General features: G+C 43.1%; 1 protein-coding gene and 1 pseudogene across 1 annotated transcript; both read left to right on the forward strand.

Moving 5' to 3' along the window:
• Nucleotides 1-380: 380 nt before the first annotated feature.
• LOC133028179 (5-hydroxytryptamine receptor 3A-like) lies at nt 381-7,156 on the forward strand. The gene is made up of 12 exons (XM_061095372.1): nt 381-420; nt 1,964-2,127; nt 2,813-2,857; nt 2,984-3,093; nt 3,522-3,691; nt 3,978-4,138; nt 4,217-4,427; nt 4,503-4,649; nt 5,208-5,305; nt 5,551-5,774; nt 6,377-6,494; nt 7,004-7,156. Exons 1-12 carry the CDS (start codon nt 381-383, stop codon nt 7,154-7,156), a joined length of 1,641 nt encoding a protein of 546 aa, XP_060951355.1.
• Nucleotides 7,157-7,547: 391 nt separating this feature from the next.
• Nucleotides 7,548-20,508, forward strand: LOC133028181 (5-hydroxytryptamine receptor 3A-like; annotated as a pseudogene).
• Nucleotides 20,509-21,153: the final 645 nt, after the last annotated feature.

Genomic DNA, 21,153 nt, shown 5'->3' on the forward strand with positions numbered 1-21,153 from the left:
GGTTAAAACCAGGAGAAATGTATTTAACGTGTATTTTGAAGTTTTAGTCCTATCCACTAACACGGAGGAGGCAGGGTTTATTATACAACCAGCCACCAGGGGGCAATCAAGACGCTTTGGGGGGAGTAGTCATGTTGTTCATCTTTATAAAACAAATGACCCGACACACAAATTAACCAAAGTGTGTGTGAGTGTGTGTGTGTATATGTGTGTGTATATGTGTGTGTGTCTGTGTGTGGGAGTGTATGAGAGAGAGGAATGGTCCCTCACTTTGCCCCGCCCACTTCCAGTGTCCCACTAGTGTCAACACATCTGGTCAGTTTGCCTCCAGCGTTTGCTGCACAAGCGTCTCACACACTCTGATGCATCTGAGGCCAGTGATGCTCGGTGGCGTCCTCTTCCTCCTGCTCCTCCTCCCAGGTGAGTCCTGTGGCGTCTGAGTCGATGCTCATTATCCACGTTATCCTTATTATCCACAGGCCTCACTGTGAACAGCTTTTAATTGCAACTGCTCTCTCCCTCGTCTGTGGTCAGTTCGGACTAATGCTTCATTATTAAAAGCTTCCTGTCGTGTGTGACTCTGAAGAGGTCTGTTTTTGTAGTTATTTCTTCATTAGAGGTTCATTACAATCGACAAAGTGAAAATATCTGGTGCAAGAATCAATGTTATCTGGTTCTTTGTGGAAGTTAAACCCAGAGATGAAAATCAACTAGAGGAATGGAAAAGGAGACTTTCATTAAAGTGCACATATTCATATTTTCTTGTATTTTCTGAACATGTTTGTAGTTTTTAATTTGTGAGGATTTCGTCTTGGCCGCTGAAGTGTCCGTGCTCTTCAGTTTGCTCTCCGGCCGCGCCCTGTGTTTTCCATAAATTATTTTGAATTAACTCAAACTAGATTATTGATTATCGGGTCTGTGGGTTTTTCTTGGTGCTTCCTCCCACAGTTTAATTACGTGGAGACTGGGAATTGGGTTAATTGGAAACAAGCTGTCGGGTTGAAGGGTGTTTCTACAGAAAGAAGCAAACATTTAAATAAAGACTTATCATTATCAAAATCAATACTGTTTTCTGTCAGTTAAATACAAAACAGTTAGAAAAATAAAAGAGGAAGCTGCTGGTTTAGCTTTGAACAACATGTATAATTTTGACTTGGACGTAGCAAACATGTAGAATTTAATGATAACATTTATTTGGGGGTAGTGTCCTCGCTATCGCCAACATCCGTCCTTCTCATAATGGATCCATGTCACCACAAAAACTCTGTATAACTGCAAATGTTCACGTGTGGGATGAATATTTAATGATGTAGAACTAAGACCCTGCTTACAGGTCTGTAAAGCTGCACTTACTGGTCTGTGGTTATCCGGCGGCTGAAGTGCTGATGTTTCCCAGACATTAGTTCTACCATGTTCACCTTGTTAGTGTTGCTTGTTACCAGGCTCGTCAGCACCAGACTCAATTATATTTCACTCAGAACCACAAACCTCATGGTGGCGCTACAGGTAAAAGTCAGAGGATCCCCTAAACTAGTCAGGATATTTTGTCCGGGACCCAATAATTTCTTTATAGGCACCATTTAAAACATGACAACAGATAAAACATACGACATTGAAGCGTGTTCTTTAGGGGCGGGGGTGCACTGCGGCTCAGGGGGTGAAGCGGGTCGTCCCCCTGGACGGAAGGTAAGTGGTTCGAGCAGGACTGCCGGTGTGGGCCTTCCGAGATGTGCCTCTGGGGATGATGCATAATAGACAAGCGTTGTTTGTAAGTGTGTGTAAATGTGACTTTTAGCATAAAGCACTTTGAGTGTTTAAAGTGACGAGAAAAGCGATCGATTATCGATTTCTAAACAACAGGAAATTGAGAAAACGCCTATGTGATTCGTGTCACGGGTCAAAGTTCACAAAAGTTGTCCCTGGTGGTCTCCGGCATCTGATGGTTAATGTGTCTTGTTTGCAGGGGGGGCGTCCGCTGATGAGCAGAACTGCAGTTATCAGGATGTCTTAGACCACTTGAACCTCACCCAAAGGTCCAAAATGTTCTACATGAACCGACCTGTTAAAAACTACAAGACGCCCACAAAGGTCTACTTGGATTTGCTGCTCTATGCCATTCTAGAAGTGGTGAGTTGTCATTATAATTGTTTAATGTCCAAGGAGGCTGCATTGGTCTGTTTTCTCAGTTTGTCTCTCACATCACAGAATCACATTATATCTGGTGGCCATTTATGTGCATTATCTTTATGCCTCACATACTCATCCTGTCTGTGGTTAGGAAGCGAGAGCTTTCAAATGAAGATTAATGTTTTATAATTTACTCCAATAAGTTTGTCATGTCCCCACTTGCCTGGAGGATCGAGAATGAAGTTATATAATATCCTGACTTACAGGAAATAGAAAGGAAATATCAGGGGATCAGCGTCGTTGTCTGCGTTTTCACAGTTTACCAAGTAACAACATACTTACAGGGAAATTCTGGTATTTAAAAAAAAACTTTTAAAATCTACCTGAGAGATCATCACTGCTGCCTCTCTTCTTTTTTTAGAAAAATGATGTCTATTTTCTATTTAAATCACAATTTTATTCTTGAAATTTCATCATTTTTTTCTACACTACTTTATTTCCTCATTGAATCACAGATTTACTTTGGTGATATTATGACTTTTGTCATTAGTCTCATGATCTCATTATATTGTTCTTCTTTATTATAGTATTTGGAGACATTCAAGATCTTTTTTACGTTTTACCTCACAACCTTGAAACCCTACTGTTGCAGCAGATTTTTAACTCGTGTTTCTTTTCCTCGTAGCAAGAGAAGGACCAGAAATTCGTCCCTTACGTTTGGATCACAATGGTGAGTTCCCCTCGAGGACCAAAGGACTTTTGGACTTCATGAATTCCGTCTCTCCTGCTCTGTTGGAAAACTCTGATGTTGCTTTTGTCCGATTGAATTCTGCCTCTTGCTTTTTCTCCTCTGCAGTGGTGGAAAAATGATTTCATCAGTTGGGATCCTGAAGAGTTTTGTGGAATGGAATTTGTGTCCATTCCTAATGAATTAATTTGGAAGCCAGATATCACGATTGTGGAGATGTAAGTTTTAAAGAATGTGCTCACACTCACAGAGCCCCTATGACTAACTTACCTTTGAGTAATAATCATTTATTATTATTCATGTTTTATGTCCGTTAATATTATTAGAATGTCTTTTAATCCCATTTTATTATGTCTTTTTTTAATTTATTTTTTAATATTTGCTTTTATCTATTTTATGGTATTGGCTCATCAGTAAATATTGAAGCACTTTGATCTGCACTGACCTATATTAAAGGTGCCATACAAACAATGAGGTATTTGAAGTACTAAGTTCATACAAGAAATCCAAAGGAGTAAACGGATTAAGACGTGAAATTAATTTCCGTAGCTATGTTGCAGTTGCAGTCAACACAGTAAACTGGTCATAGTTCATTGTGTACTTTCACTTGTGTTGAGACGCTGTGTGTTTTTGTCTTGTCAAACAGGACAGAGAGGGACTCGGCCCCTCCTAGTCCTTATGTCAGCCTTACATTTCGGGGTAACGTGGAGATTGTGAATGATCTGGTCCTGACCAGCACCTGCAGGATGCAGATTTACAAGTTCCCCTTCGACACTCAGAGCTGCAACCTCACCTTCAAGTCATTCATTCACTCTGGTGAGGATGGACACTAGTGTCAGCTGTCAATCACGATGATTCACCCCATTTCTATAACATCAAATATCTCATTAAAACCAAAAACCTGAAACATGAGCACTTAAACATATATCGGCGGGATGATACCTAGAAATGACAGAAACCATCATTGAGAAAAATCTTGACCTTTTTATTTGGTCCCATCCACTAACATGGAGGAAATGTATGACCGACTATGAGGGAGCCACATGTTTTTCTTTTTACACACCTAATAAAATCTCGTTTTGGTGTTTTTCTCCCACTTGAGACGAGGAAATCGAACTGGTCCGTTACCTCAACTCCGAAGAGATCACTGAGGACTCTCGAGAAGTGATGCGGATCCAGTCTGAGTGGCTGTTCATCAACATCACAGTCTCCAGCATAACAGAGAAACCTTATAAGCACAACTACACCTCGGTCATTTACACAGTAAGTGGAACAAAGCTGCTGTTTGAATTCTGTCTTTCTTCAAGTGTGTGGGTCAATCAGCTGAACTTAATTCAACAGATCAACATGAAGAGGAGGTCGGCTCTCTACATCGTCAACTTCATCCTGCCCATCCTGTTCTTACTCTGTCTGGACTTGTCCTCCTTCATGATCTCGGACAGCGGCGGCGAGAAGCTGGGCTTCAAGATCACCGTGCTGCTCGCCATCACCGTCATGCAGCTTATTCTGAATGACATTCTTCCGTCATCGTCAAACAGGATTCCACTGATCGGTAAAGAAGCTCACAATCTTCTGGATCAGTGTGTGGATCTTTATCTGTATAAATGACGCGGCCCTCTCTCTTCAGCGGTTTACTGCATCGGGGTTTTTTCTCTGATGATGCTCAGCCTCATGGAGACGGTTCTAGTGATGTATCTGATCCAGAAAGACTCGGCGCCACGAGACGGTGACGAGACGGAAGAGGAAGGCCGAAGCCTGAGAGAAGACAAACGAGGTAAATCCATCTCATGCAATTGTGAGGAAGGGGAGAATGGTCATAATATATATATATGTAGAAATTCACCAAAGTAAAAGTTAATAAACAGACAAAGGCGTACTAAAGTACGACATTAACTTTCCTACTTGAGTAAAAGTAATTCAGTATTTCCTTTAAATATACTCAAAGGTATTCTGACTTTATCCCCAAATCTAAAGTAGCCTGGTCGCTCTGATTGGATCAATCAACCAATTCACTTCCTGTCACACAAAGTACAGTAGAAAGTACAGATATTTGCTTATATATGTTGTGGATTAAAATTGAAAAGTACCTAAAACTAACTACAATACTTGAAGTATACTACGAAGTATTGTAACTAAGTTAATGTACTTTATAACATCCCACCACTGATGGAAAATTGTTTATATGAAACATAAAACATTTAGTGGACTTTTGACTATGATAATGATCTATTTTATCATTTTTTCTATGTCTATGATTTGAATTTGACATGGAAGCTGATTCATTGTGTTATTTTAATTGTGTATTAACCATGTTTTTGATGCATCTTTTCAGATTCAAATAAACAGTTTTACTCCAAGTCCAAGTTCAAGTTCGGTCTCCAAGTTCGGTCTCCTGGTAAAAGGGCTTCAGAACCTAATGTTTTCCAAGAGGTTAGAGTTAAGTTGCACGTTTTTTAAATAAAATCATAATAAGTACTGATGTTGTACAGTGATGTCTGGATGGAGTTTTAATGAGTTTTCTTTTTTACCTGGATGATGTGAATTGACTTAAACTAGGATAATAATCATATCCTCTAAAAAAGTAAAGGTTATCAACAAAACTATGAATATCAAATGCTGCTGGTGCCTGACAATGGTTTTATTTGGTAACCTCAGTCTACTCTTTGTAAATTGCTTTTCAGAATAGCAGCAGCCGACTAATGGAGGAGAGTCACGTCTCAGAAAGGCTGTTATACGAGATAAAAGCTTTGACTCTGTTCCTGAAGAGCAGAGAAGAAGAACCGAAACCTGGATACTGGACCCGAGTGGCTCAAAGAATCAACAAGGCTTTCTGCGTTTTCTACTTCAGCTGTGCTGTACTGTTTTTAATCTATATGTTCATTAATTGGAACTATGACCTGTATTAATAGGGCATGAATAATTGAAACACACAGTTATAGTTTCTGATGCAGCTTTAATGCAGTAAGAGCGTAATGGGCTTAACACATCATAATCCTCCTGAAATTACTGGTATTGACGGGACTCATTTATTTGACATGTTATAAATAAAGTAGTTTAGGAATCTATTAATAACTATATTATTGAAAATGAAGCATGTAAGTGTAAGCAAAATGTATGTTACCCTCATGGATATACACTGTGTCTGTGTGCATTGTTTTTAATTCACAATAAAGGGAGAGGAATGTTTCCATGTGTTTTATTGCAGAGCAGATCTATAGATGCATTACAAAACCTTTTTTATTTTATGTAATTGAGTGATGAGTTTTACAATTTCTGCATTAAAGAAATAAGGCAACTGAACATGTTTAATCTGTAGGCAATTTGACAGGGTTTATTTGTACTTTTACTTGAGTAAAAGGTTTGAGTACTTATCTCTCCACTGCCTATTTTACATATTTTCTTTCTTAATCTGCCACTGTCACAGTTTTATGACAGTTTAATCACAACTTTTTGTTTATCTTCCATCTCAGCTCAGGAAATCCATCTTCTTTACAACTCCAGCTCGAAAGAGGCCACAGAGGAATCCAAGGAGTTGATGCGGACGCAGTACGAGTGGCTGTTCAACGACATAAAGGTCTGCAGTGAGACCATCAACTCGTTTGACGTCATCATTTACACTGTAAGTATCACAGGCTGCAGTTTACTACAGGCCCAATAGATGTAGGATTGAATTGTGTTACTCGCACATCCGTTAGTCAGAGGTAGGATCCGATGCATCTGAGCTCACACACAACAGTGAGGTAATCTTGTGCTGGAGGACAAATACCACTGGAGGGCAGCAGAAACGAGACTTTGAGGACATTAAGAGATTGTCCACTTTATATGAGCTGCACTTTGTCTCTCTACTGTGTCTTTACCTTTTTGTCTCTTTCTGTCCTTGCAGTCGACGCTCTAGATGAAATGTTACACAGCATCTTGATCTCCATTTGTTAAATGTGACGATTTTAGAAAGCAGGACCCAAGCGCACAAGTGCAGAATTGCCACCACTTGAAATAAACAGCTGTCACTCAACATGATAAAAAAGCAAGAGCAGATTGTTGCAGGAAGCTGTGAACGAGTTTCTGCAGTTGAATCTTTCTCAGAAACGCAGGAGCTGGAAGATCAACTAACCGATGTTTGAACGACAGATCAACATGAAGAGGAGGTCCATCCTCTACATCGTCAACTTCCTTCTGCCCGTCCTCTTCTTCCTGTTTCTGGACTTGGCCTCCTTCCTGATCTCAGACAACGGCGGCGAGAAGCTGAGCTTCAAGGTCACCGTGCTGCTCGCAAATAAATGAGAGGGATCCTCGTCCAACAGGATCCCTCTCATTGGTAAAGGCTTTGCAGGGATAGAGAATTGGACACATTTCATCCAGTTTGAAGTTATTAATCTGTGTATATGACGCGGCCCTCTCTCTTCAGCGCTTTACTGCATTGGGGTTTTCGGTCTGATGATGCTCAGCCTCCTGGAGATGATTGTGGTGATGTATCTGATGGCGAAAGACTCGGCACCACTTCGCCGCTGAGCTCCGCAAAGTGTTCGGAGAAGCTTCCCGAGGTCCGCACGCTTCTGGAGGGCTTCTGGGTCTGAATCAAGGGTCTCGTTCAGTGGCCGATTACTCCATCCACTTCCGCACCCAGGCTAGCTCCAGTGAGTGGAACCAGGCTGCCCAGTGCGACGCATTCCTGATGGGGCTGGCTGACTACATTAAGGACGAACTGATTTCATACGAACTTCCCATCACTCTCGACGGCATCATCGAGCTGGCGTCCCGCATCGACCGTCGCATTCAAGCGAGACAGCGGGAGAAACATCAGGGGCTCGCGGGACGACGCCAGCCCGCCCCGTCACCAGCGGCTTCCGGGGTATCGATGCTTTCTGGCAGCCAGTCTTCAGGGGAGCCTGAACCCATGCAGGTGGGTCGGGCCAGTCTAACTCCAGAAGAGAGGAGGAGACGCCGCGAGGGGAACCTCTGCCTGTATTGTGGCCAAGCGGGACACTTTATTTCCAGGTGTCCGCTAAAAAGTCGGGCTCACCAGGAAGGAAGGAGTTCCTGGTGAGTCATACATCTAGCTCCTCCTCCAGCCCACGATCCCTGTGCCAGGTCCGCCTGCTACTGCCTGAGGGATCCCAGACCCTCGCCACCCTCATTGACTCTGGCTCTGATGTCAACATTATGGATTCTAACCTAGCTCTGCAGCTGGGTGTCGGTCAGATTCCCCTGCCAGCTCCAGTTTCCACCAACGCTCTGGATGGTCAACTTCTAGGAACTGTGACACACCTGACAGCGCCTATACGGATGTTAATTTCCGGAAACCACCATGAAGCACTCCAGCTTCACATCCTGCACTCTCCTCGTCATCCAGGGACCAGTTCTTCAACCGATGTGCTGGGGGTCCCGGCTGAGTATCTGGACTTCAGGGAGGTCTTCAGTAAGGCCAAGGCAACCTCCCTTCCCCCACATCGGCCCTATGACTGCGCCATCAACCTCCAGTCCGGTGCTACCCCGCCCAGAGGACACCTGTATTCCCTGTCCATTCCTGAGAGGGGGGCGATGGAGACATACATCAATGACGGTCTAGCGGAGGGCATCATCCGCCCTTCCTCGTTTCTGGCTGGAGCCGGTTTCTTCTTTGTGGAGAAAAAAGACAAGACACTCCGCCCCTGCATTGATTATCGTGGATTAAATGACATTACCGTCAAGAACCGGTACCCCCTGCCTCTCATCTCCTCAGCTTTCGAGCTCCTAGAGGGGGCCACCATATTCACCAAGCTTGACCTGCGCAATGCCTATCACCTGGTCCGGATCCGCGAGGGGGACGAGTGGAAGACGGCGTTCAATACCCCCACCGGTCACTACGAGTACCTGGTGATGCCCTTCGGCCTCACCAACGCTCCTGCTGTCTTCCAGGCTCTGGTTAATGACAGGCTCAGGGACATGCTCAACAGGTTCGTCTTTGTGTATCTGGATGATATTCTGATCTTCTCCCGCTCCAGAGAGGAACATGTACATCACGTCCAGAAGGTCCTCCAACGTCTCCTGGAAAACTCCCTGTTCAACAAGGCCGAGAAGTGTGAGTTTCATGCCTCGTCTGTCTCCTTCCTGGGGTACGTCGTAGGGAGAGGGACCGTTGAGATGGACTAGGCCAAGGTTTCTGCCGTCACCACTTGGCCCGCCCCTGATTCCCGCAAGCAGCTTCAACGTTTCCTGGGCTTCGCCAACTTCTACCGGAGGTTCATCAGGGGCTACAGTTCGGTGGCGTCCCCCTTCACAGCTCTTACCTCCTCCAAGGTGCCTTTTCTCTGGTCCACGGCCGCCAATGACTCTTTTCAGGCCCTGAAGACACGATTCACCTCGGCCCCCATCCTCCAAATGCCGGACCCTGAACGGCAGTTCGTGGTCGAGGTGGACGCTTCCGACTTGGGAGTGGGGGCCGTCTTGTCCCAGAGAGTGGCCTCCGACAAGAAGTTGCACCCCTGCGCCTTCTATTCCCGACGTTTGACCCCGGCAGAGAGGAATTATGACATTGGGAACCGAGAGCTCCTCGCCGTCAAGTTGGCTTTGGGAGAGTGGCGACACTGGCTCGAGGGGACTAAACTGCCGTTTCTGGTATGGACTGACCATAAGAACCTTGAGTACCTCCAGTCCGCTAAGAGACTGAACTCCCGCCAGGCTCGATGGGCACTCTTCCTGACCCGCTTCAACTTTTCCCTCTCCTATCGACCGGGGTCCCGCAACGTCAAGCCCGACGCCCTGTCCCGTCAGTTCTCGGAAGAGGAGGGGGACAGGACCGACCCAGACACTATCGTGCCTTCTTCCCGTCTGGTGGCCATACTCACCTGGGAGATAGAGGAGAAGGTCAGGGTCGCTGCCCAAGACCAGCCCGGACCCAGTGCTTGCCCTCCCAACCGTCTGTTCGTCTCGCCTGACCTCCGGTCCGAGGTTCTACAATGGGCCCACAGCACTCAACTTACCTGTCATCCAGGGATCCAACGGACCAAGGACGTCGTGCAGCGCCGGTTATGGTGGACATCACTGGATGAGGTCATTCGGGGTTTCGTCAATGCCTGTCCCACCTGCAACCAGCACAAGCCGGCTCATCAAGCCCCTGCCGGTCTTCTACATCCTCTTCCTGTGCCTCATCGTCCCTGGTCGCACATTTCTTTAGACTTTGTCACCGGTCTACCACCATCCAGCGGCAACACTACTATCCTGACAGTGGTAGATCGGTTCAGCAAGATGGCACATTTCGTGCCCCTGCCCAAACTTCCATCTGCCAAAGAGACGGCTAAACTACTCCTCCTCCACGTCATCCGTCTCCATGGCATCCCAGTGGACGTGGTCTCTGATCGGGGTCCCTAGTTTGCCTCAGTATTCTGGAGGGAGTTCTGCTCGCTCCTGGGAGCCACCGTCAGCCTGTCTTCGGGGTACCACCCCCAGTCCAACGGCCAGACCGAACCCAAGAATCAGGAGATGGAAACGGCACTACGCTGCATGACGTCTCAAGACACTACTTCTTGGTCCGAACAGCTTCTATGGGTAGAATACGCCCACAACACCTTGACCAGCTCCGCCACCGGTCTCTCCCCCTTTGAGTGCACCTATGGGTTCCAGCCACCGCTTTTTCCTGCACTTGAGAGAGAAGCATCCTGCCCCTCTGTCCAGGACTTCATCCGCCGTTGTCGCAGGACTTGGACCCGAGCCAGGGCGGCTCTACTCCGGGCCACTGACCGCTACACCGCGGCCTCCAATCGCCACCGCTCCAAGGCCCCGGACTACCAGCCGGGTCAGAAAGTTCGCCCGTTCGAGATCCAGAAGATCGTCAACCCGGTGGCAGTGAGGCTCAAACTCCCTAGATCCATGCGGGTTCATCCCACGTTTCACGTCTCCAAGGTTAAACCGGTCCGAGAGAGCGCCCTGGTTCCTGCCGCTCCGCCCCCACCGCCTCCTCGCCTAATCGATGGAGGCCCCTCCTACACTGTCCGTTGCCTCCTGCAGTCTCGCCGGCGTGGGAGGGGATTCCAGCACTTGGTGGATTGGGAGGGTTACGGCCCTGAAGAAAGGTCCTGAGTCCCTGGGAGGAACATCTTGGACCGCACCCTCATCAGGGATTTCCATCGCTCAACCTCACCCAGACGTCCAGAACCAGGCCACCTCCCAGACCACATCCTCCATCGGAGTCCCCGAATGAAAGCGAATACGTCGAGGACAGGGCGGGTCCCCCCTACTCTGAGGAGCACGACGACACTCTCCCCGAGACCATGTAGGTAGAGATGGACGCTGGACTCTCGGACGAGTATTAACCCTCCTCCAGGGCCCCGCCTCCCACCCGGTTTGGTCCATTCGTCTTGGGACGTCCCTTGAGGGGGGGTTCTGTCACAGTCTGCTCATCTCATGTCTGCTGGTATTTTTCCACTGACCTGTCTCTGCTCCACTCTACCTGTTAGCCATGCCTCCTCATCAGGCCAACTCTCCACACCTGTGACAGCCCTGGCTGCATTTAAGCATGCTCCTGTCTCTGCTTCAGTGCCAGATTGTCTTGTGTTATGCCTGACCTCCAGCGTTTCTTTCCCCGGACTGATCACCTGTTGCCGACGTGCCTGCCTCGTCTCTGCCCTGGATATTACCTCAGCCTTCTGTCTTCGACCACAAGTTTCGCCTATTCCCTCCTGGTTACGCACCTGCTCGGCTCTGTGGCTACTCAGCTCACCACTGGACCTGTCTGCCAACTAGGTAATCCACATGCTGTGACTTTGCCTTCAGTCAGCAACACCAGGCTCACTCCTTCACCGATCTCGCAGAAGATCACTGTGAGCCAAGACTTTCACCCTGCCACTGTATGAACTGTTAAAGTGTGCAGTAAATAATAAAGGTCATTACCGACTGAGATTTCGTCTGCCTGTGCTGCTTTTGGGTCCTCACCATACCCGTGACAGTGTGTGTGTGTATGTGGGTGTGTGTGTGCACTGCAAAACATTTCAATTCAGTTAAACTTGCAAATGAAAGTTCACCTGCTGCCTTAAAAACACGTGTTAACTCAACTTGAGGTTTATCGTTGTTTCAACCCAGAAATTAAAGTTTAAAAAGTTGATTGTACAACATTGTTGTAGTTGACTCAACTTTGTTTTATAAGTTGTCAAAGTTGATTTAACGTTTTATCACTTGCTGTCTCAACTTAATACTTTGAGTTAAAAGAACTTTCCTTAGCCAGTTGAACAAACACACATTTCTGCATTATTGTAACTTACAGTTTTGAGTTAAAATAACTTACTATGTTTATACAACTTCCCATTTCAACTTGAGGATTTAAATTTTAAATTTGTTATAACTTTTATGGTACATGATAGAACACACAGAATTCTTCCATTTGTCCAAAAATACAACATTTATTATATATATATAAGCTCATACATTGGGTTCTCATACATTGGGTTCTCAAACAGATAACATGCCATCCAACTAGCAGTTAACCACAGTGTCAAAGTCAGACAATGACACAATCTGAGATAAGAGGTTCATTAAAACCTCAATATGGTGAAAAATGCTGAACACTACCAACTAGCTGTTTACCAGTTTCAAACTTAGACAAGTGTGTGTGTGTGTGTGTGTGTAGGGGGGAGGGGCAGAGAGAGAGACAGAGAGAGAGACAGAGAGAGAGACGGAGAGAGAGAGAGTACAATAAGGCAAATATGAGACATGTTATACAATGACACAATCTGAGACAACAGGTTCATTAAAACCTCAATATGAAGAAAAAATGCTGAACACTGAACATCCACAACACATGTGTTAATTGAACACACTTTTCACATCTTTTTGTTCACAGGCGATATCTAAGCAGTTTATTTCTAAGTCCATGGACTCTTGCTGAGCATTGGTCTGGTTTAATGCTCATGATGACCTTCTGAAGGAACTCAAACGTGTACCTCATATTTCGCGGGTACTCAAGATTAAGGCAGTAGATGGCTTCAAGTAGCATAGCAAAGGCAGTGGGAACATCTCTGATGTCATGTAGGATGATCTTCTCCTCTGCTACCACAGCCACATTAAAGACATCCAAAGGAAATGCATCCTGTAGAGGACCTTCATGCCCAATCAGTAGTCCAACTTCCATTCCTGCCCTTATCACATCGAGGGTTTCGCCATGAGCCTGAAGACATAAAGACATACACATCTTAACTTACATGTCCAAGTTTAAAATATCATGGCCATTCTAATAAATAAAGTCTATAACTGTCTAGTGAGTGAGTGAGAAAATAATGGGACTGAAAGGCTGTGATATCAACCAATGATAAATAATATAACTCCTGCAAATGTAATAAAACCCAATAATGTCAGAACTTGACCAATAATGTAATAAAATGTCCTGGCTGTTACTAATACCGGTAGGATCCAATAATGTATTTTCAACAATGTTATACCGCCTGACAGTGTTATAGTTTGTGTTTTAAGAGTTAAATGTTATATACATTGGATTTGAAATGAAAGAACATTGTGAGGAAAATTATGCTTGCTTTGGGTATGGTAAAACCTCTTATGAACAAGACAAATGTTGCCTTAGCCACAGTAGGGCAGCTGTTCTTTGGTTTTGGTTTGTGTCCTAAAAAAAACCAGGTAATAGTAGGTGAATGCAATACACAAGATAGAATCCTAATCTCTTAGTATCTTAGTACTCTTTGATAGGAAATATTTATCTACACAGTACATACCTCTTTTTGAAGACAATTCAGAATGCTGCTCAGGGCCAACCTCCTGCCCGATGCAGCAGCTGCTTTGTACAGTTGTAGAAGACTGGGCACCAACTCATCGAGTCCACCAGGAAAGGACTCCAGCAGGTCTTTGGCAACAATTCTGCGGAACTCTATGATTAACCGAAGCAGATAGACAACAAAAAAACAGAGAAAAGGGCATGAGTGAGGGAAAAATAAGAGCGGTATAGAGCTGTAGGAATAAAAACACAAAGAAATATATATATTATTGCAACAAAGAGAACATGCTTTATGACTACATCAGTGCTCGAATAACAAATTATAGGATTTCTATGCTGTACTGAGTTGGCACAGAATTACCTGTCTCTCACAGAAAAAAACTTTACATTTATTTTTATTTGACGATCGTCTTCAGTTAATTCGCTCCGCATGTCTGTGCAAAACATAGTGGAGTTGACTGGAGGGAGCGGGCTCTGTTGCCTGTTTAACAGGAGTTTTAACAATTCTTTGTACCGTCTCTGGATAAACTTTGTTACTCCTGTCTTACATTAACATATTATTTTAACATGACCAAGTCCGCCTCTGCTCTGATATCGGCTCTGAGTGCAAACACGCAGCACACTATTTGGGATAAATAAAGTTGTTTGAACTTGAACCTCCAGAGTAATGCCAGAGTTACCCTGACAAGACAGAAGTTAGCTAGTTAGCTACTAGCTAGCCACTTTCAGTCCAAGGCTTGGACTGAAAGTGGCTAGCTAGTAGCTAACTAGTCCAAGGCTTGGACTGAAAGTGGCTAGCTAGTAGCTAACTAGTCCAAGGCTTGGACTGAAAGTGGCTAGCTAGTAGCTAACTAGTTCAAGGCTTGGACTGAAAGTGGCTAGCTAGTAGCTAACTAGTCCAAGGCTTGGACTGAAAGTGGCTAGCTAGTAGCTAACTAGTTCAAGGCTTGGACTGAAAGTGGCTAGCTAGTAGCTAACTAGTCCAAGGCTTGGACTGAAAGTGGCTAGCTAGGAGCTAACTAGCTAACTCCTGTTCGGCTTGAAGAGTGCAGCAGAAAAACTCAGCCGCACTTGAAAGACACACCGAATATTACGGTCACATCAAACACTTCACCAGTTAGTTATATATTTAACTTTTTACACGTTTTAAACAAAGGGGCCCGTTTAAATTTGTCGACCATAGCAGGGGGGTGTGTGTGTGTGTGTGTGGGGGGTGTTATCGCTAACTCATCGATGCCACAAATTTATCTTTTCCAGGCTATTAAAAAGCACAACCTACATACTTACTGTGTTTACGTTACTGCACCTACGATTAATAAAAAAAAATATAGAGATTAACTCAATTAAAATATAGATGAACTCACCTTGCACGGCTCTGTCCACCTAACCGGTCTCCTCCATCCAGAGTAAAGTGTTGTATTGCTCCGCCTCCGTTAACAGGCCGTGAACAGGCTGAAATAGTCTCGTTCCGCTGGTGGAAGTAGTCCTTTCTTGTTTGCTGTAAAATGTGTATATTTTGAATGGAATTCGATGTGTAACCTAGCTGCAGTGTTTAAATGATTATTCCCATGCTTAAACCTTGCCTTGGTTTAAGGAAGACATTCTAACTAAAAAGTCACAGCAAATAGATCTTTCTTTACAGTGTGTATATGTGTGTGTGTCTGTGTGTGGGTGTGTATGAGAGAGAGGAATGATCCCTTACTTTTCCCCGCCCACTTCAAGTTTCCCACTAGTGTCAAAACTAGTGTCAAACAGTCAGTTTGCCTCCATCCTCTGCTGCACACGCGTCTCACACACTTTGATACATCTGAGGCCAGTGATGCTCGGTGGCGTCCTCCTCCTGCTGCTCCTCCTCTCAGGTGAGTCCTGTGGCGTCTGAGTCGAAGCTGATTATCTACGTTATCCTAAATATCCAAAGGCCTCGATGTGAACAGCTTTTAATTGAAACTGCTCTCTTCCTCATCTGTGGTCAGTTCGGACTCATGCCTAATTATTAAAAGGTTCCTGTCCTGAGTGACTCTGAAGAGGTCTGTTTTTCTAGTTATTTCTTCATTAGAGGTTCATTATAATCGACAAAGTGAAAATATCTGATTCAAGAATCAATGTTATCTGGATCTTTTGTGGAAGTTAAACCCGGAGATGAAGAATCAACTAGAGGAATGGAAAAGGAGACTTTCATTAAAGTGCACATATTCATATTTTCTTGTATTTTCTGAACATGTTTGCAGTTTTTAATTCGTGAGGATTTCGTCTTGGCGGCCAAGGTGTCCGTGCTCTTCAGTTTGCTCTCCGGCCGCGCCCTGTGTTTTCCATAAATTATTTTGAATTTAACTCAAACTAGATTATTGATTATCGGGTCTGTGGGTTTTTCTTGGTGCTTCCTCCCACAGTTTAATTACGTGGAGACTAGGAATTGGGTTAATTGGAAACCAGAACAAGCTGTCGGGTTGAAGGGTGTTTCTACAGAGAGGAACAAACATTTAAATAAAGACTTATTATTATCAAAATCAATACTGTTTTCTGTCAGTTAAATACAAAACAGTTAGAAAAATAAAAGAGGAAGCTGCTGGTTTAGCTTTGAACAGCATGTATAACTTTGACTCGGACGTAGCAAACATGTAGAATTTAATGATAACATTTATTTGGGGCAGTGTCCTCGCTATCGCCAACATCCGAATTTCTCATAATGGATCCATGTCACCACAAAAACTCCGTATAACTGCAAATGTTCACGTGTGGGATGAATATTTAATGATGTAGAACTTAGGCCCTGGTTACAGGTCTGTAAAGCTGCACTTACTGGTCTGTGGTTATCCGGCGGCTGAAGTGCTGATGTTTCCCAGACATTAGTTCTACCATGTTCAACTTGTTAGTGTTGCTAGTTACCAGGCTCGTTAGCACCAGATTCAATTATATTTCACTCAGAACCACAAACCTCATTGTGGCGCTACAGGTAAAAGTCAGAGGATCCCCTAAACTAGTCAGGATATTTTGTCCGGGACCCAATAATTTCTTTATACATTAACACATTAACCATCGTCTGATGGTTAATGTGTCTTGTTTGCAGGGGGGGCGTCCGCTGATGAGCAGAACTGCAGTTATCAGGATGTCTTAGACCACTTGAACCTCACCCAAAGGTCCAAAATGTTCTACATGAACCGACCTGTTAAAAACTACAAGACGCCCACAAAGGTCTACCTGGATTTGCTGCTCTATGCCATTCTAGAAGTGGTAAGTTGTCATTATAATTGTTTAATGTCCAAGAAGGCTGCATTGGTCTGTTTTCTCTGTTTGTCTCTCACATCACAGAATCACATTATATCTGGTGGCCATTTATGTGCATTATCTTTATGCCTCACATTAGACTCATCCTGTATGTGGTTAGGAAGCGAGAGCTTTCAAATGAAGATTAATGTTTTATAATTTACTCCAATAAGTTTGTCATGTCCCCACTTGCCTGGAGGATGGAGAATGAAGTTATATAATATCCTGACTTACAGGAAATAGAAAAGAAATATCAGGGGATCAGCGTCGTCGTCTGCGTTTTCACAGTTTACCATGTAACAACATACTTACAGGGAAATTCTGGTATTTAAAAAAAAACTTTTAAAATCTGCCTGAGAGATCATCACTGCTGCCTCTCTTCTTTTTTAGAAAAATTATGTCTATTTTCTATTTAAATCACAACTTTATTCTTGAAATTTCATCATTTTTTTCTACACTACTTTATTTCCTCATTGAATCACAGATTTACTTTGGTGATATTATGACTTTTGACATTAGTCTCATGATCTCATTATATTGTTTTTCTTTATTATAGTATTTGGAGACATTCACGATCTTTTTTACGTTTTACCTCACAACCTTGAAACCCTGCTGTTGAAGCAGATTTTTAACTCGTGAATCTTTTCCTCGTAGCAAGAGAAGGACCAGAAATTCGTCCCTTACGTTTGGATCACAATGGTGAGTTCCCCTCGAGGACCAAAGGACTTTTGGACTTCATGAATTCCGTCTCTCCTGCTCTGTTGGAAAACTCTGATGTTGCTTTTGTCCGATTGAATTCTGCCTCTTGCTTTTTCTCCTCTGCAGTGGTGGAAAAATGACTTCATCAGTTGGGATCCTGAAGAGTTTTGTGGAATGGAATTTTTGTCCATTCCTAATGAATTAATTTGGAAGCCAGATATCACGATTGTGGAGATGTAAGTTTTAAAGAATGTGCTCACACTCACAGAGCCCCTATGACTAACTTACCTTTGAGTAATTATCATTTATTATTATTTATGTTTTATGTCCGTTAATATTATTAGAATGTCTTTTAATCCCATTTTATTATGTCATATTTTAAATTTATTTTTTAATATTTGCTTTTATCTATTTTATGGTATTGAATCATCAGTAAATATTGAAGCACTTTGATCTGCACTGACCTATATTAAAGGTGCCATACAAATAATGTTTGATTGACTGATTGATTGATTAATTGATTATACAGGAAGGCGAATGACGTATTTGAAGTACTAAGTTCATACAAGAAATCCAAAGGAGTAGAGGGATTAAGACATGAAATTAATTTCCGTAGCTATGTTGCAGTTGCAGTCAACACAGTAAACTGGTCATAGTTCATTGTGTACTTTCACTTGTGTTGAGACGCTGTGTGTTTTTGTCTTGTCAAACAGGACAAAGAGGGACACGGCCCCTCCTAGTCCTTATGTCAGCCTTACACATCGGGGATACGTGGAGATTGTGAATGATCTGGTCCTGACCAGCACCTGCAGGATGGAGATTTACAAGTTCCCCTTCGACACTCAGAGCTGCAACCTCACCTTCAAGTCATTCATTCACTCTGGTGAGGATGGACACTAGTGTCAGCTGTCAATCACGATGATTCACCCCATTTCTATAACATCAAATATCTCATTAAAACCAAAAACCTGAAACATGAGCACTTAAACATATATCGGCGGGATGATACCTAGAAATGACAGAAACCATCATTGAGAAAAAAATGTATCTTGACCTTTTTATTTGGTCCCATCCACTAACATGGAGGAAATGTATGACCGACTATGAGGGAGCCACATGTTTTTCTTTTTACACACCTAATTAAAATCTCGTTTTGGTGTTTTTCTCCCACTTGAGACGAGGAAATCGAACTGGTCCGTTACCTCAACTCCGCAGAGATCACTGAGGACTCTCGAGAAGTGATGAGGATCCAGTCTGAGTGGCTGTTCATCAACATCACAGTCTCCAGCATAACAGAGAAACCTTATACGCACAACCAGACCTCGGTCATTTACACAGTAAGTGGAACAAAGCTGCTGTTTGAATTCTGTCTTTCTTCAAGTGTGTGGGTCAATCAGCTGAACTTAATTCAACAGATCAACATGAAGAGGAGGTCGGCTCTCTACATCGTCAACTTCATCCTGCCCATCCTGTTCTTACTCTGTCTGGACTTGTCCTCCTTCATGATCTCGGACAGCGGCGGCGAGAAGCTGGGCTTCAAGATCACCGTGCTGCTCGCCATCACCGTCATGCAGCTTATTCTGAATGACATTCTGCCGTCATCGTCAAACAGGATTCCACTGATCGGTAAAGAAGCTCACAATCTTCTGGATCAGTGTGTGGATCTTTATCTGTATAAATGACGCGGCCCTCTCTCTTCAGCGGTTTACTGCATCGGGGTTTTTTCTCTGATGATGCTCAGCCTCATGGAGACGGTTCTAGTGATGTATCTGATCCAGAAAGACTCGGCGCCACGAGACGGTGACGAGACGGAAGAGGAAGGCCGAAGCCTGAGGGAAGACAAACGAGGTAAATCCATCTCATGCAATTGTGAGGAAGGGGAGAATGGTCATAATATATATATATCTAGAAATTCACCAAAGTAAAAGTTAATAAACAGACAAAGGCGTAGTAAAGTACGACATTAACTTTCCTACTTGAGTAAAAGTAATTTAGTATTTCCTTTAAATATACTCAAAGGTATTCTGACTTTATCCCCAAGTAGCCCGGTCGCTCTGATTGGATCAATCAACCAATTCACTTCCTGTCACACAAAGTACAGTAGAAAGTACAGATATTTGCTTATATATGTTGTGGATTAAAATTGAAAAGTACCTAAAACTAACTACAATACTTGAAGTATACTACGAAGTATTGTAACTAAGTTAATGTACTTTATAACATCCTACCACTGATGGAAAATTGTTTATATGAAACATAAAGCATTTAGTGGACTTTTGACTATGATAATGATCTATTTTATCATTTTTTCTCTGTCTATGATTTGAATTTGACCTGGAAGCTGATTCATTGTGATATTTTAATTGTGTATTAACCATGTTTTGTCTTGGATGCATCTTTTCAGATTCAAATAAACCGTTTTACTCCAAGTTCAAGTTCGGTCTCCAAGTTCGGTCTCCTGGTAAAAGGGCTTCAGAACCTAATGTTGTCCAAGAGGTTAGAGCTAAGTTTTTAAATAAAATCATAATAAGTACTGATGTTGTACAGTGATGTGTGGATGGAGTTTTAATGAGTTTTCTTTTTTACATGGGTGATGTGAATTGACTTAAACTAGGATAATAATCATATCCTCTAAAAATGTTAAGGTTCTTATGACGAGATATCAACAAAACTATGAATATCAAATGCTGCTGGTGCCTGATAATGGTTTTATTTGTTTACCTCAGTCTACTCTTTGTAAATTGCTTTTCAGAATAGCAGCAGCCGACTGATGGAGGAGAGTCACGTCTCAGAAAAGCTGTTAGACGAGATAAAAGCTTTGACTCTGTTCCTGAAGAGCAGAGAAGAAGAACCGAAACCTGGATACTGGACCCGAGTGGCTCAAAGAATCAACAAGGCTTTCTGTGTGTTCTACCTCAGCTCTGCTGCACTATTTTTAATCTATATGTTCTTTAATTGGAACTATGACCTGTATTAATAGGGCATGAATAATAAAAACACAGAATTATAGTTTCTGATGCAGCTTTAATGCAGTAAGAGGGTAAATGGCTGAACACATCATAATCCTCCTGAAATTACTGGTATTGATGGGACTCATTTATTTGCCATGTTATGAATAAAGTAGTTTAGGAATCTATTAATTATTGAAAATGAAGCATGTTAGTGTAAGCAAAATGTATGTTACCCTTGTAGATATACACTGTGTCCATGTGCATTGCTTTTAATTCACATCAAAGTTAGAGGAATGTTTCCATGTTTTTTATTACAGAGCAGATCTATAGATGCATTACAAAACCTTTTTTATTTTATGAAATTTTAATGGCTTACAATAAGTGCATTCAACCATGAGGGAACAAACCCAGAGCAACAAGAATCAAGGAAGCCAAACTATAAGTTATACATGTAAGTGCTACTAAACCCACATTCTTTGTTTTTATTCAAACACTAGAGGTGGCGGTGGTTTTGTTAGACATCATCTTCTTAACCAAGGTGCAGTTGGAATTAAATATTAAATAATATAGTTATGTGTCGTGTGTCATTTGAAGCCTAATAAACGTTTCATTCTTAAAACAAATGATCATAATTTAACAAACTATCGGTAAAGTTCTCCCAGAAGGTGTCG

This window comes from Limanda limanda, chromosome 21 (genome assembly GCF_963576545.1).
Source record: "Limanda limanda chromosome 21, fLimLim1.1, whole genome shotgun sequence".
NCBI classification, from domain to species: domain Eukaryota; kingdom Metazoa; phylum Chordata; class Actinopteri; order Pleuronectiformes; family Pleuronectidae; genus Limanda; species Limanda limanda.